This window comes from Eutrema salsugineum, unplaced genomic scaffold (assembly GCF_000478725.1).
Source record: "Eutrema salsugineum unplaced genomic scaffold, Eutsalg1_0 scaffold_1, whole genome shotgun sequence".
In the NCBI taxonomy this organism is placed as follows: domain Eukaryota; kingdom Viridiplantae; phylum Streptophyta; class Magnoliopsida; order Brassicales; family Brassicaceae; genus Eutrema; species Eutrema salsugineum.
The window spans coordinates 4,234,484-4,250,135 of record NW_006256909.1 but is presented as its reverse complement, the minus strand read 5'-3'; the positions used below and the strand labels follow the sequence as shown (position 1 = coordinate 4,250,135).

The 15,652-nt window shown below is 34.9% G+C and overlaps 3 protein-coding genes and 1 pseudogene across 5 annotated transcripts; 1 reads left to right on the top strand and 3 right to left on the bottom strand.

Moving 5' to 3' along the window:
• Positions 1-180: 180 nt before the first annotated feature.
• LOC18030896 lies at positions 181-1,402 on the bottom strand (annotated as a pseudogene).
• Positions 1,403-2,646: 1,244 nt separating this feature from the next.
• LOC112081909 lies at positions 2,647-3,069 on the top strand. The gene has a single exon (XM_024148887.1). It carries the CDS (start codon positions 2,647-2,649, stop codon positions 3,067-3,069), a length of 423 nt encoding a protein of 140 aa, XP_024004655.1.
• Positions 3,070-4,888: 1,819 nt separating this feature from the next.
• On the bottom strand, positions 4,889-5,807 carry LOC18030895. Its single transcript, XM_006412687.1, has 2 exons — positions 5,593-5,807; positions 4,889-5,288 (listed from the first exon to the last, which is right to left on the bottom strand). The coding sequence occupies exons 1-2, from the start codon at positions 5,805-5,807 to the stop codon at positions 4,889-4,891; spliced, it is 615 nt and encodes a 204-aa protein (XP_006412750.1).
• A 1,767-nt stretch (positions 5,808-7,574) lies between these two features.
• Positions 7,575-13,543, bottom strand: LOC18030894 (cadmium/zinc-transporting ATPase HMA2). Of its 3 annotated transcripts, none has more exons than XM_006412686.2 (10): positions 13,391-13,543; positions 12,690-12,906; positions 11,792-12,049; positions 10,525-10,622; positions 10,175-10,430; positions 9,912-10,049; positions 9,479-9,806; positions 9,186-9,388; positions 8,896-9,098; positions 7,575-8,809 (listed from the first exon to the last, which is right to left on the bottom strand). In XM_006412686.2, the coding sequence occupies exons 2-10, from the start codon at positions 12,880-12,882 to the stop codon at positions 7,700-7,702; spliced, it is 2,787 nt and encodes a 928-aa protein (XP_006412749.1). In that variant the 5' UTR covers positions 12,883-12,906; positions 13,391-13,543; the 3' UTR covers positions 7,575-7,699. The 3 variants fall into 3 exon arrangements, with proteins under 3 accessions (XP_006412749.1, XP_024004654.1, XP_024004653.1); XM_024148886.1 differs by lacking the exon at positions 13,391-13,543 and adding an exon at positions 13,019-13,051; XM_024148885.1 differs by lacking the exon at positions 13,391-13,543 and having other exon boundaries at positions 12,690-12,934.
• Positions 13,544-15,652: the final 2,109 nt, after the last annotated feature.

The window sequence follows — 15,652 nt, the reverse complement described above, 5'->3', positions numbered from 1 at the left end:
AAGAGGATATTTCACTAAATTATGATTCTATATGCATGGATGGTTGCCACCTTCTTTAGGGTAATCCCATGGTTTAAGGTAGTTTACAAAATGCTCCACTAGATTCCGATTCCGATTCAGTACTTACCCGTTTATAGAAAGTTCAAGAGTAGCTTCAAATTCTTACCATAAAAAAAAACATCAAAAGCGAGGACGAAGATACATCATATCATCCATTTCTTGCTTGGACTTAACCATTGCATCTCTCGGCAATGTCATTACCACTCTAACCCCACCTTCCATTGCTAATCCTAGCTTGGATGGTCTCAAGATCATACCCATGTTCTTGGCGCTTTCTTCAAACATCAGACCCCTCAGATTGACAGGCTCGTTCCAACCAAAATCCATCGATCCAAAAAACCCGACATTTCTCATATCGGTCATGAACAATGATCCATCGATTACGTCGCCGAATTTCACATCCTCCTTAATCATTCTTTCGGTGTTTCTTAGCACCTCCTCGACATACCTCCTGTCATAAGCTTTTTTCTTGGCTCTCTTCACGAGTTTTACAATGTCAGAAATCGATGCTTCATAGAGCTCTCTTGTGGTTAACTCGATGTACACGTCTATGATTGAGTTTCCGTAGTAACCCTCGGATAGTGGCGGATCAAGAACATGTCGGATTCCCACAATTATGCCAAGGACAGTAATCTTGTCAAGATCTAGGTTTAGTGCTCGAGATCTTGATTTCCATAAGCACGCACTAAGAATTTCATAAGTAGTATAACTCTCCTTCTCGAATTCACATTCCCTAACCAAAGTAGCTTTTAAGCATTCTTATATTCCCAGCCTTAATGCTTATTATCTCCGTAACCTGTGGATCGTATAGTATATGTACACAAATATCACTTTCGGTGACAATTCAGTATTTCTCACTTATTAAAATGTGATTATTTCTGTTTAACATAACTCTAGCTCATATTACAAAATTAAAGAAGCTTTACTCTAAATACAAAATTTTAATTCTTAGGTGATATACTTGTAAAATATACTTTTACATCCTCGAAATTACCATTTTTATTATTTATCAAATGATTCTTTACCTAGACCAAAAAAGGAAAAAAAGATTTATAAACATACCAAATCATTACTTGGCATATACGGTAAAGTGGTCAAAAGACTCGATCTAGAACCGGCACCGGCACCCGGTTCAATTTTCATAACTAGCCGCTCTCTCTGCCATACGGGCACTACCGTTGGCTCGCTCTTTCCACCGGCCAACTCGGCAATAAAACTTGGTCACCTTCCAAATTAAAAGAGACCGATCGATTATCTTTGTTCATTTAGACTTTGATGATATTTCTAATATATATATGAGTTATATTACCCGCAGAATGAAAATTAAACGATATACCTGCATAGCGAGAGGAGGATAACCGTTCTCACTAACATAGTTAAACTCGATCTCAGGCACAAGATGCAAAGCAAATTCATCAACAAAGTCTTGTATATAGTTTAGAGAGCGGAGGTCAGGAGCTGCGGTAGCGACCGTAAATGGGACTCCCTCTCCATTACAAACCAGCTGAAACTTTCGATCATTTTTTAGTGTCACTAGCCTGCCTGAAAGTGGATTATAGTACACAAGAAGTTCGGACAAAGCCTTCCTAAGCAAAAGGACCGGATCATTTTGGTTCTTCTCATTTGCTTCAAAAACGTAAACAAGAGCGTGCCTGACTTCGTTGAGAGGGTTGCTGTCTAAACTAGATAGGGAGAGATTTCCGGAAGGAGTGTGGTTTGACGGTATAACAACCTCAATTGATTTTATCTGGAGTGATAGAGGAAGGCTGGAGTTGGTTTCTTCGGCGCCTTAAAAGTCATTTTCGTTTTTTTTTAAACGTCATGTCGTCATTTTCGGTAGGAAATATCTTTTTTTTTTGTCTCACGTTCAGTGAAAGATTCAGAACGAGAAGAACTTGGATCAAAGATTTTATCCTTGTAGGATTTTTTGGTACTAATACAATATTTTTTAGATTTCAAATTAGAGATTTTACTATGTGGAATTTTTTGTTATTTCTTAGAACGGATAAGATCATAAGAGGTTAGACTATTTGATGGTCTTATCATCAAGCGCCGTGTTATATGACATCAGCGTGTGCGTGTTTTCCCATTTAATAAACGGGGTTATTTCTTTAAAAAATGTTTAGAGTCCTTAATGCAAATAAGTTATAGGTTTAATTTTGAATATCAGATAAGTATAATATCTTCTTACATGATTTTTAATTTTAATAACGTTAAAAGGATATAGACTTTTTTTTCTCCTTGTAAATCAACCGAACATTGCAATTAATTAAGGTCAACTGATTCACAAATCCATCGATTTCTTTTCCACTTCCCTTTTTATTTTCTTTTTGATCCTATTTTTCACATGGTCTAATATATAAAAAAATTTCAAGTTCAACCCCTGTTTAATTAATGTTGTTTTTTGTTGTTTAATAAATTATCAATACACAAAACGATATATACGGAAATGAGTTCGCAAAATTTAATTAGCTAAGCGTTAAAACCCTAATCCCGATTGGAAAAGGATTGGCCAAACTTCTATTATATAAACACAAACTTATCATCCGTTTTTTGAACCCAAAACTCCTATTCGATCTTCCAACGATGTCTCTGGCCATAAAAGTCTTCATCCTCTTCCTTTTAGTCCAATCTTCCATGGCAAGATATTGGATAGATAAAAATCCTTTTTCTAAGATAAAACCATTCAGACCGGACCCGTCGGAGATTGACTATCTCAGTATCTTCACAGATATGATTGGAGAATGGCAAAGAGAAGCGGATGAAAAATACAAACTTCAGACATCAACCAATGACATGGACCGATCTATATTCCTACAAAACAAAGCTCGAGCTTATATTCGGCTTTGGGGGGCATGGAAGAATCATAGGGGATACCCTTACGGTGACTTGCGAAACAAGCTTCCAGGTGACTTGTGGCCAAATCAATTTCGTTACTATTGTCGTCAATCTGAGTGTAAAAATCTCTTGTTCGATCTTGTAGATGGCCTTAGTACAGAAGCAGATTGACGACAATAGTTTTATTTTAGCATTGTTTTTTTTTTTCTTTCAATTTTTTTTTATTTAGGGTTTTTGGTTTCAGAAGCTGACACATGGTTTGATTCTTTTTTTTTTGTTCACATGGTTTGATTTATCTGTTGCTTTTTTTAAAGCCAGAATATGTGATTTTTTTTTCAAAGTCACAATCATAAATTAAATAAGAAAATCACAGTCTAAAAATTTACAGTCAACCGTTTAAAATTCAAACTTAAAGATTTTTGCAGCACAACAGTCGTGGCCTACACCCTGATATAAATAAACTTATTTCTGCATCCATCCGTACGGAAATTCTTTTTGTTATTGAATTTTCTAATATAATTATGGTTTTAGAATTTATATAAATAATAATATTTTTTAATAAGTGAAAAAATATTTAATTTGTATTTAGATATTTTTATAGATATATTTTTATAATATTAAAGATCACAATTATAAAATATACTTTTAACCCGTCTATTCATATTTTATTAGATATTTTGATCTTTCTAAAATATAGATAATATTTAGTTAGAATATTCGTCTAAATTAATATATGATTTGTTAGTTTTGTAAATATAATAACTGATTTTTTTGTTAATTTATAATTCAGTAAATCTAAAAAATTCTAATCTAATGTTTGAATTTCAGAATTAAATTTGTATATACTAAAATATTTTTTATTACTAGTTGATAAAATTAATTTGTTTAACAACAAAAATAACAATTATCTAAAAACAGAATAATGAAAAACTAAAAAAATCATGTTTAGACACAAAATATATATATAAACTACCTTCAGGTATGGGCCTTAATCTCCTAATGACCTGGGATCAGTCTTTGCTAATAACTAATAACATGGCGTAAAACATCTTCCCACTGAAAATAAAACTAGAAGCACATGGGACCAACCCATGTACTTAACCACTAGCCCACTTCATCTAATGAACAGTATCATTCGATAATCATGATACTATTTATCGGTGGCCATGTGATTAAAGTCACTACAATTTTTGTCATAACAATTCTTTGTGCGATTCCATACCAATTCGTAGTGTCATTCCGTATCGATTGCAAGCCTTGGTCAAGTCTTGCGATAACGATATTCAGAGAGCTGTCCAAGATGCGAGGAGCCAAACGCGAAGAGGTTGCTCATGAAGATATAGCTACTAGAATGGAACTTGAATCCCGAGCTGGACTTTGATAAATTGGGGCTTTCCCATTTTCCACAAAGTATGTTTGCTTCCGATGAATTGATATCAGAGTATTCATCGGATTCGGAGTAACATATGTCATACTTATTATATTTTTCTGTGTAAGGATAAATTTAAGTTTTGAGGATAAGTCATAAATATTTAATGTTTGAAACTTTCAATGTTTATGATAAATAAATTGTTTTTAAGTGTAAAAAAATTATAATCTTTCTTCTTCTTTTTTTTTGTTAGAAAGATTTGTAATATATTCTTGAATATAAAATTTTCAAAGTGGTACTCGTTTATTAAAAGATCATAAGTTGGGCGCTTGTAAAATTTCAACCATTTGTTCTTCGTTAACTTTATTGTTCTATTGAAACTATAGTATGTTTCTATATATGGTCCTAGCTAGATCTAATCAAGTCAGGTTATATGTTCCACTCACATTCCCCTTATGGTTTCAAATTTCTTTCAGAATAACATGTAATCAAAGGAAATAGTAAAAATGAAACTTAAATTTTCAAAGTTAAAACGTTTATTGCCAAGAAACCAAAACTACATTGCCTAATTAGCAAATATTGCAACATGATCCTTGGAAAAAAAAGCTTAGAAATAAGAACTTAACGGCGGGAGAGGATAAACCAGATAGTGAAGCAAATGAGCGCTGAAATGACCATAAAAGCTAAGAACTCTGATTTAGGTGGCAACTTTGCTTTAGATGGAAGTTGTGATTTTGGCTTGACGACGTCGCTGGTGCCGTATTTTGTGAAATCAAGTGGATGTGAAATACGGTGGATGGCCATGAAGGAATTGACAAAGATGTCAGGCTCTGTTAGATTCACACCATCAAGAGTTAAACCACCTTGGGATGTGTTGCGAACCAGAATTGAGAATCCTCCAAGAAGCGTACTCACTCGAGTTTTATCCTTCTTGGCAAGAAGGTCGTTAAACTCCATTTTTTCCGGCACGACGTGGTACGCAGCAACTCGTCGATCACCGTTGTATTTCTCAGTTGCGGAACTAATTAAAACATATACAATACATAAAGTGCATTACAATATTATTTTAATAAATATAGTTGACAAAGTGTAATTTACATACAATCACTTATTTTCCTGAACTAAAATTATAATTTAACCCCGATATTTCAGTAGTGCTTATGGATTGTTGTCAAAGACTAAAAAAAAAACCCCCTCAAATTACACATGTAAAAACAAATTTCGGTTTAATATTAACTTTAATCATGAATTTCTTTTTATTCTGTTATGTGTGGTTAGTTGGTTTTGTATAGAGGTAAAACATTATCTTATACTGAGAGTCGTACCTTGAGGCATTGGGAATGAAGAGTGTGGCTCGTAAAACTTCTCCAAGAGTCTTGTCATTGGTAGAGATGAAAGCAGCTGACCATTCTTGGAATTTGGTGTTGGCTAAGGAGATGATGATGTCTCTTGCGGTATCTTCCACTTTGCGAGAGCCAATGTCCACCGCCTGTGCCACCGCGAGGGAAGAGAGAAAGAGGAGAAAACCTAGATTCTTCATTTCCTTTCTCTGTCTTAGAAAGTGAGAGAAAGGTTCTTAGAAGTTGAGATTTGAATATATAAAAAGTGAGATAAAGGTTCTTTGGGAGGTAGATATTTAAATATAAGTGCAGCTACACAAGAGAATAACGAGAATAATGTGTATATATCAAGAGTAGAGGAAAGTGTGAAGATATCAAAGTACACACAAACAAATTATGACTTTGGAAAGCATCTAATTTTCTTACCATGAACATCGTATTCTCATTTTCGATTCCTTCTTTTTTCCTTTTTGATTTATGTTTATTATGTTTAATTTATTTTATTCACATGTTCTGGACAGTAGTAGAAAGCTCTACCCCGGTTAACTTAATTTTATTATAGTTGTTTGATAACTGACCAACACCAATGGCTTGAATACGGGCTTATGAATTAAACAAAGGAGAGCTTTGGTCATTTCATCTAGTGATATAAGAAGATTGGGGTCCCAAATCTAAAATATGAAAGTCTCTCTTAGTCACTTACTCACTTATACAAACTTACAACTTCTTAGAGGGGTTTAACGATGAACATATCTGGTTTCTGATTTTTGTCATTAAACAATGTCGACTTCTCTATACACACAGCGCAAGGTGATATAAACTTCTAGTTGATGCCTAATCAACATCATCCTTTACTCAGTGATCCATTCAAATCTCTGACAGAATATGGCCAAACCTCTGACAGAATAGTAAAAGTCAAACCAATCCAAGAAACTCTGTTAGAAATAGTCCATGGACAAGGAGTAGCCTAATTCGTACTCACCTTAACAAGCACCAAGCCTCTAACAGAATAGTAAAAGCAGAGCAGCGAATCACACCTTTAACGACAACTTGAAGTTGAGAAACAATGTCCTTCGAAAGAGTAGAAGAGACAACATATGAAACTATTTAGCCACTTAATAGTTAGGAACTTCTCACCACATTCTCACAAGTTTTGCATTTTAGAATGTCATTAACGTTTAAAGCGTAGAGCACGACGATCCAAGAACATTCAGGATATTGAGGTTAATTATCTTAATTAAGAGATGAGTAAAAGTTGGAGATCCATTATGATAACATGTAGTGATGTAGAAGCAAAGTACGTAAACAGGGACCAAAACAAAATAATAAATTTAAAAAAAAAAACAGAGGAGAAGACGAGAGAGTGGCAAAAACAAAGTAATCAGATAAGATAGCTTGAGGGGTAAGAAGAACTGAAGAATCTCGTAGCATGCTTTCCAAACCAAATAACATAATTTGGACATAAGCAGAACTAACGTCTTACTCTTAATCACTCAAGTTTATCAAAGTAGAATCAATGCAAAGCTATGTAAAAGAGCTAAGAAGAGAAGGATCACTTCTCTGTTTTTTCTTTCTTGAATTAAATTAATACGTCAAAGGTTGAACATGCTCACCTGATATGTGTTGGCAAGAGATGATTCCTGCAAATTTTTACAAAGAACTTGCACCCCTTTACTTCCAGATCTTCTCAGTGAGTTGGGGAAATAAAAGAGTTTGGGATGATTTGTTTAATCTGCAAAAGTTGAGGATCATTACACCACACTGGCCAGTCCTCTGTGTTGGCGTTTAGTACACAATCTTTGATATCTTTTTCTTCATTCCATTTCTTTCTTATTAAACTTTTTTTTTTATCATATCTGATCAATGAAGAATCATATATTCAGTTAAGGGTTCTCTTAAACAGATTTCTCTTTTGACTTTGTTCTGAACCCTTATTTGATAACAGGAGAAGATTAAAAGGAAAGCGAAAAGGATTCATTCACATTTCCTTCATGAATCACATAGTTTCTCTATCAATATATCATCATCTCTGATGAAAGGTTATTAGTACAAATGTAAGTGAGAAGCTAATGCTATTCAATTACAATCTCTTTCACGCATGGTGGTGGTGATGGTGACTGTGGCTTCTCTCTCTGCTGCTAAACTTAGAGTCCATCGTTTTCACCTCTGAACAGATCTCTTCTTTAGCCTTCTCAGAATTTTCACAGCACTTTGACTCACAATGCCCATTGCTCTTCACTTTCAAGCTAGCTATCACAGGATCAGCAGGGCTTGAGCAACAACCTTTGACCGAAACTTTCACTTCTTCATAAAGATTGACCAAGGTTGAAGAACCTTGTTGTAGTTCTGAGCCAGTTTCACAACAGACCGACTTGCAATCTCCATCACTAACGTCCAGGACTATCTCCTCCGAGTTACCAGCCTTGTTATGACAGCTTTGTTTCACCTTGTCTTGGTGAATCTTGGTACCACAACAACCAGAGTCACGGCCTTGTTCTAAATCACCAGGTTCTGCACAACAGCTGTTTCTCACATTAATCCTTACATTGTCTTTCTGTTTCTTGTCACAACAACCAGAGTGACCATGGTCTGAACTTGGCTTTGCTGGTTTCATCACTTTCTCTTGATTCTTCTTTCCACAACAGCCTGACTTGCAATGCTTATCACTGCTCTTCTTTGGTAATAAGCCTGCTTCCATATCCCCAACAACATCACCTTCATGTTTCTCCGTGTTCAAAACAGAGGGAGAAGAAGCCCTATGACATTTGTTGCCAGGAGTGTTCGTATCCCGAAGCAACAACATGCTATTGAGGATCACAAGCAGACAAGTTCCTACATCAGCAAGCACAGCTGCCCAAATCAACGGGTGACCAGCAAAGGCCAAAGCAAGAATTGCTCCTTTCAAAGTGATGGACAAGACAACATTCTCCACCACTTTTCTTTTTGCTCTGCGTGCAAGCCTTATCGCTTGTGGTATTCTTCTTATGTCATTAGACATCAGAATGATATGACCTGTCTCTGTTGCAAGCGCAGAGCCAGATATTCCCATGGAGATACCAATATCAGCTGTAGCCAAAGCTGGTGCATCATTCAACCCGTCTCCTACCATAGCCGTTGGCCCTTCTCTCTTAAACTCTTTGATGATTTCGGATTTACCTTCTGGAAGAAGTTCCGCACGAATAATATCCATAGCATTCCCTAGCTGTTATTCATACAACCATATCAAGTTTTACATCAATGAAAACTAAATTTCAAGAGAAGCATCAAACTCAAAAAACTGATTCTCACCTGTTCTTGAGCTTGCATTGCCGAGGCTTGATTGTCTCCGGTTAGCATTGCAGTCTTTATTCCCAAAGATTTCAGTTCTTTCATCGCTTGAGCTACACCAGATCTACAAGCATCTGAGAGATTGAAAATTCCAGCCAGTGTTTCTCCAACATAGACATATCCAACAGTCTTTCCTCCTTTGGTATTAACATCAATATCTGGAACTGAGTACGTACAACCAAAGCAAAAACCATCTGATAATAAGAAAAAACCAAAAAAACTGAAAAGCTCAAGAACATGTGAATATGTACCTGATGAACACCCAGCTCTGGAAGCAATCCTTTTGTTACCGATATAGACTTCTTTGCCATCAATCTTCCCGTAAATTCCTTCTCCTGGAAAGTTCTGGTAGTCCTCGACCGCTTCAGGCTTAGGCTGAACAGAGACAGACTTGGCATAGTCCACAAGTGCAGAAGCCATTGGATGGCTTGACTTGCTCTCTGCGCTTGATACCCTAATAAAAGTCATATACTCTCAGGCAAAATCCACAAAACCGTAGGCGTATTAGTTAAAATGTTTAAAAGGTTGAGAACAGATGTCTCACCAGTAAAGCAAGCTGTGCAGGCTTATATCTCTGGAGAGTGACTTGAAATCCATGACGATGAACTCTCCTCTAGTGATGGTCCCTGTTTTGTCAAAAGCAACGGTCTTGATCTTGGCTAAGGTCTCAAGATAATCAGCTCCTTTGATCAGAAGTCCTGATGTGGCTGCCTTAGTGAGCGCACAGAAAGTGGCTACCGGTGTTGAGAGAATAAGACCACAAGGGCAAGCACTTACTAACACAACTAGTGCCAAGTGAAACCAATGTTTCGGGTTGTGAACCTTCAATGCGAGTGGAACAACCGCAAAACAGAGCGATATTAGGATGATCGCTGCATACAAGAAGTAGAATATGAGGTCTCAAATCACTACACGACTCAATAACACAGAAAAAAAGATGTAATGACTGAACCAAAAAAATCAGTTCTGTTACTAACCTGGAGTGTAGTACTTGGAACATTCGTCTATAAATCTCTGAGTTTCTGTTTTGCTGTTTTGAGCTTCTTCCACAAGCTTTGCCATCTTCGCAACCACGCAATCCTCAGCTAGAGCAGAGGTTTTCACAGTTATGTAACCTTGAAAAACAGAGGAGCTAGAAAGATCAAACCTTGAAAAACAGAGGATCTAGAAAGATCAAATCTTGAAAAAGTATCACACAGAGAAGAAAAAAAAAAGTGTAAAGCTTGAGCCTTTTTGATACCATTTAGATTGATGGTTCCAGCCCAAACCGTTGAATCTCTCAGTTTAGGCACGGGGAATGCTTCACCTGTCAAGGTTTTCTCATCAACCTCACAGTTTCCATCCACAACGACTCCATCAATTGGTATGGTTTCACCAGCTTTGACTGCTATAACTGTGTTGATCTTGAGCTCATCCACTTCAACTTCTTCTCCAGTCTCTGCAATCACTGCCTTCTGTGGAGCTAGACTCATCAGCGACTGCATCACCGCGCTTGCCTGCAATTTATTTTACAGTAAAGCCAAATACTTGAGCAATCACAGTAACTTTGAAACTTGCAATAAAAGAAAAGGAAAATGGTGGAAACAAAACCTTATAGCTAGCCCTTGATTGAAGCCACTCAGCGATTGTGAATAAGAAGACAACTGCTGCAGCTTCTGTGTAATCTCGCATACCGAGTGTTGCTCCCACTGATTGACACATTGGAAGAGTATTAGCTAATATGAGATCAAAGAGTTCTTTAATTGTGGAGAATCATTCAAGAAGTGAGTAATTTAGTATCTATAACTTTAAGCTCCAACATGATCAATCGAAGAAGACTCATCAACCATTTAACATTTGAAAAACTCGACAACTATGGCTAATCCAACTTCAATATCAGTCGAAGCTCTGATCTTCTTTTTTTTTCATCTTCTACTAATCTTTTTCCTTAAATTAAATTTTGAACTAATGTCTGAAATTAATTTATCTATTTTGTGTCGGGATTGTAAAGGATAAACAAATAAAATATCTTCGAAAATTTTCCTTTACCAAAAAGTTAAAAACCGTCAAAACCGAATTTAACAAAGATAAGTCTTTTTGGTAAAGGAAAATGTATATATTTTGTTGAATAAAAAATAAAAAATTCTGGCGAATAAGAAAGATTAAATTTTCCTTTTATGAAAACATTTGTTAGGCCTATCTGCTGCAGTGCTGCATGCCTGCATCCACTTTTAATTTATGTTTTATCACCTATTTCGTAAAATAGTTTTATGTTCAAGAAATCGTTTTTTTCATTCCCACATACAAAGATCATTTTGAACACGAAAATACCGCCATCTGGATTCAACTCAGAATCCCTCTATAGCTCAAAGTTTAGAATTATTAATGTAAAGAATCCATGACAAAACAAAAAATACAGACCATTTGAAAAATCGCAAACTAAAAACAAAAATCTGTTATATCTAAAGTTCTTTTGTCTTTTTGTCACCAATTTTTTATGCTTTCGGGTTTTAGTTAAAATATATGCTTTAACATGTTTGTGTTATTGTTAGGTTTGCAAGAAAGCACTATTATTTGTTTGCTTTTTCATTTCTCTTTTGGTCTCAAAGTAGCATTAAAAAGGTCCAAATGCAGAGAAAACAACATAAAAACTACAGAACAATTACTTTGAGTTGACCATAATATTCTAAAGTGACCCATCCCATATTATATAGACACATACTTCTATCTACTCTAACCATTAGTATTTTTAAAACATTTGCCTTAAATGAAAATGTGATTCATATCTACAAAAAAAAAGGAGATTTTATACTCCTCATCAGAGCATATCTTAAATATAGCTTAAAAAGTAGAGAAGAATAAAAAACGAAAACATTACCGGTGATTACAACAAGTATGTTGATATCGATTCTAGACCTTGCAATGGATGCTACAGATTTAGCGAGTATGGGATAAATTCCGGCGACAACGGCTGCGACAGCGAGCCAACGGAACGGAGAGTAAACATATTTGAAGAAGGAAAGGAGGAGAAGCACGCCGGAAACCACCGCGAACGGACTTGGCCATTTATTTTTGAAATGGGTTTCTCCGGTTACCCTTACATTTGCTTCCAACCTCGCTTGGTTAAGTGCCTTAACTGCAACCACGATAATTACTTAAAAATAATCATTATATATAATTAACATTTATATTGAGCAATAGATATTGCATTGTCATCTAACTATCCACCACTAAAATAATGAGTCAATGACAAAAAAAAAATGTTGAAACAAAAAATTAAAATTTTTAGAAAGGAACGTTAATCATGTGAATGATGATGCGTTACGTAATATAAAGCTCACAGTGTTGTTTACATATATAGTTATCCTAGGGGCTAGAGACAAAAGTCACAAAACTGAACAAAAGTACTAGTTGGACTTGGTGATTTTTGTAGAAGATTTGTAAGTTGTAACTAACTAATCTACTTTTTTTTTTTGTAACTAACTAATCTACTATTTATCTACATATATAAATGTTGGTGCATGTAAGTGAATGTTTTTGATATAAATGTTAGATTTAAAAACCGTTCAATTATGTCAAAATAAATAAATTAACCGGTTCAGTTTCAAGTGTGAGTAGCTCGCGTAATTAAATATCTGAAAATGACGTTCGCAACGCGAAACCCGATCAATATTTGCCATTATTGTGAATGGGACCTTTATTAAATTAGCCACAGAGGAAAAAAAAAACGAGAAATGTGTGTCTTTTAAATTAATTTTTTTGTATGAAAGCTTTACCAATGTGGAACTGGGAGATGATGAGACTGTCGTGGACGACGATGACGGTCCTTGACGGCACGATGACGGAATATTCCTTGATTCCGTCGAGCGATTTGAGGATATTTTCAATCAGCGGAACCTCCGATGTACAGCAGATTCCAAGAACATCGAAGTAACTCTTCGTCATCTTCTTCTCGTTCTTCGACGCCATTTTTTGTTATGATTCTGCGAAAAACTGAAAACAAAACCGAGAATTGTGAGAACCTTGCTTATGGGTTTATGTTTATTTGCTGAACACGATTTCATTGAAGGTGATATAAGAGATTGTTTTGGGGAATGAACGTAACGTGTTCGAAGAAATGTCTAAGAGAAGATGGGTGATGACGTTGTCTTTAAGTTCACTCTACACTTGGCGGAAATAAAGGAAACAAATTTTGGGGGAATGGGTATTGTGTTTGTCTCTCATCGGAAAAAAAAAGTCTGACATTTTTAAAATAAAAATTAAAGCAGAGAGATCATTGCAAAAGTATCAAAATCTTGTTCTTTAGTACTACTGCAAAGATTCATCACAACAAAAATAAAAACTTAGAAGAAGGAAATTTTGGCTAGCAATGCTTAGGGAGAGAAGAGGAAGAGTCACGAAAACAATGCGAAGAAGAGCGTTTCGAAACCGTCATGAAATGTATGTGAAGAAGACAGAAGAAGAGAAAGAGGAATACCGGAGATCGAGACAGAGCTAGCAGAGGGACAGAGAACAATGACCGGGCCGGTTTAGTTCGGTTTCATTCGGTTTAGATACTTTTCTTAATTGGTTAAAGAGAGAGAGAGAGAAGGAGAGTGGTTTTTGATGTAAAGATGATGATTTTGAAGGTGAAAGAGGATGAGAATGGCGGTTGCTTTATATAGGCAAATGTGGGACTAAAGATCATTGGTGGGTTTACTTAACTTCCTTACCATAATTATATTCCTGCGGACATAAATTAATTTTATCTGTAAAGAATCCTCGACATATAGTATATCTTAATTCTTAGTAATGTAAAATTCCATAGTACTGTGGTAGGCTGCTTCTTTCTGATTCGGTGATTCCTATTCGTTCAATGTTCTGTTCTAATTTTGCAATTTCGATTTTTATTTTAGATATATACTAGAAAAGTGAAATTCGATTTTGGTCCTGGAATAAAATATTGTTGGAGATTTGTACCTCTGATTAATGGTTGATTTGGTTAGACCTTAAAGGATTCGATTTGTAATGCGCACCTTTTTTGGGGTGTAACTTTGTGAATTTTTTTTTTTTTTTGCGTTACACAAAAGCAATATACAGAAATAATTTATGTACTAATAATATATAAGGCCATACGGGGTAAGGGGAGGGAGGGATGCATTAGTTTACTTTTTTCCAAAATTAACTTACATTTTATTTGATTTTTTAAATTATATTTTTCCAACTCGTTAATTGGCAAATTTTGTATATTAATACATGAATGGTAATTTATTATATAGACGCATACTGGAGTTATAACATTATTAGCACCTTTTTGTTTGAGAAAATTAAATCGTTAATAATATTGAGCTTTGTGTGTGTTTATATATATCAAAGAATTACAATAACTAATTTATAATATTATTAACACATTAACACAAGATTTTATTTGGTTAATTTCTAAAACCATGATTTAAGTTAGTAATTTTTTTTTTGAACATTATTAAGTTAAGTTAGTAATTTTCATTACATCTGACCACATTAATGGCAATTATAGTGCTAATTGCATAACATAATTTAAATACATTGTTTTCGAGACTACAGAACTAAACAAAAGAATCTGCATAAGATATATTTGAGACTTGACCAAATTAAAAATACATTTGAGATTGAAGATACGTTTGAGTTGGAAAACAGGGAGAGAGAGAAGAGAACTAGTTCGATACGTCACGAATTTAGGCATACGTTTTACGATATACCTAGAGGCTACAACTATTATTGTCAATCCTTTTAGAATAAAACAAAACAAAATTAGAAAAATATTAATGGAGTCTGTTTGGGGAAGATAGTTTTAATCAGGTAGGCTAAAGACACGAGAACAAAGGTGTACTACAAAATATAGTGGAGAACCCAAAGTACAATGTCACAGAATGGAAATCCATGTGTGATTCCTCATTTCAATATTCTCTATTATTTTTTTCTCGTAATTTTGGTATCGGTCAAAAAAAAAAATTGCTAAAGATTAGATAGATCCTAATTCCTATCGTAGATAATACGTCTTTTATGTTAAATTTAAATGTGAAGTTTTTAGCTAGTGCAAAAATTATCATGAATAAACAACAAAATATCGGTTAATGTATCATCTTGGAATCATTTATGAATTTTTTTAGTCATCTTCTCATCTGCTTTGCTCTCTCTGTCCTAGTTTACTAAAGACCTATCCTAGTTTACACGAGGCAACTATCCTAGTCTGGCACATCACTATCCCTATGAACTATGGCGAGAGAGAAACATATATGATCACCAAACATTCAAGCCTTCTGCTTCATTGAATCCTTATTACGAATTAAGTTTCCTTTTGTAATATAAGAGTTTCTTTTATCCAAAACATTGTGATTTATCAATATAGAATATCCCTTAACCTTTGTCAGAAAAATAATAATATTTAACCAGCAATGCATTTAACCGCGATACTCGCTTCTGTAAACTCGAACACGTGCTCTAGAATAAGCAGCATCAATGAAATTGTATTTAAATGTTCAGTAGTGGAGTGCTGGTTAAAAGTTAAAACTATCACATAAAAAATAAGGGGACCATTCACCCAAGTCAATCCCAAGACATGGCCCAATATGTAGCCACATAAGCTTTTTCTTGTTGATGGTGGTATGGGTCAAAGATTTGGAATATATCTGTTTAAGAAAAATAAAATATAGTCATGATGAACATGTAATTGTTTACAGATTAGATAGAGGCCACAACTGGAGAGAGTGGTTACACTGTT

Coding starts and splice junctions, on each gene's coding strand:
- LOC112081909 (XM_024148887.1), top strand. CDS start 2,647: ATGTCTCTGGCCATAAAAGTCTTCATCCTCTTCCTTTTAGTCCAATCT.
- LOC18030895 (XM_006412687.1), bottom strand. CDS start 5,807: ATGAAGAATCTAGGTTTTCTCCTCTTTCTCTCTTCCCTCGCGGTGGCA. Junction 5,289..5,592: donor TTCATTCCCAATGCCTCAAG/GTACGACTCTCA, acceptor TGTTTTAATTAG/TTCCGCAACTGAGAAATACA.
- LOC18030894 (XM_006412686.2), bottom strand. CDS start 12,882: ATGGCGTCGAAGAACGAGAAGAAGATGACGAAGAGTTACTTCGATGTT. Junction 10,623..11,791: donor CATACTTGTTGTAATCACCG/GTAATGTTTTCG, acceptor TGTGTCAATCAG/TGGGAGCAACACTCGGTATG. Junction 9,807..9,911: donor TTCCAAGTACTACACTCCAG/GTTAGTAACAGA, acceptor TCTTGTATGCAG/CGATCATCCTAATATCGCTC.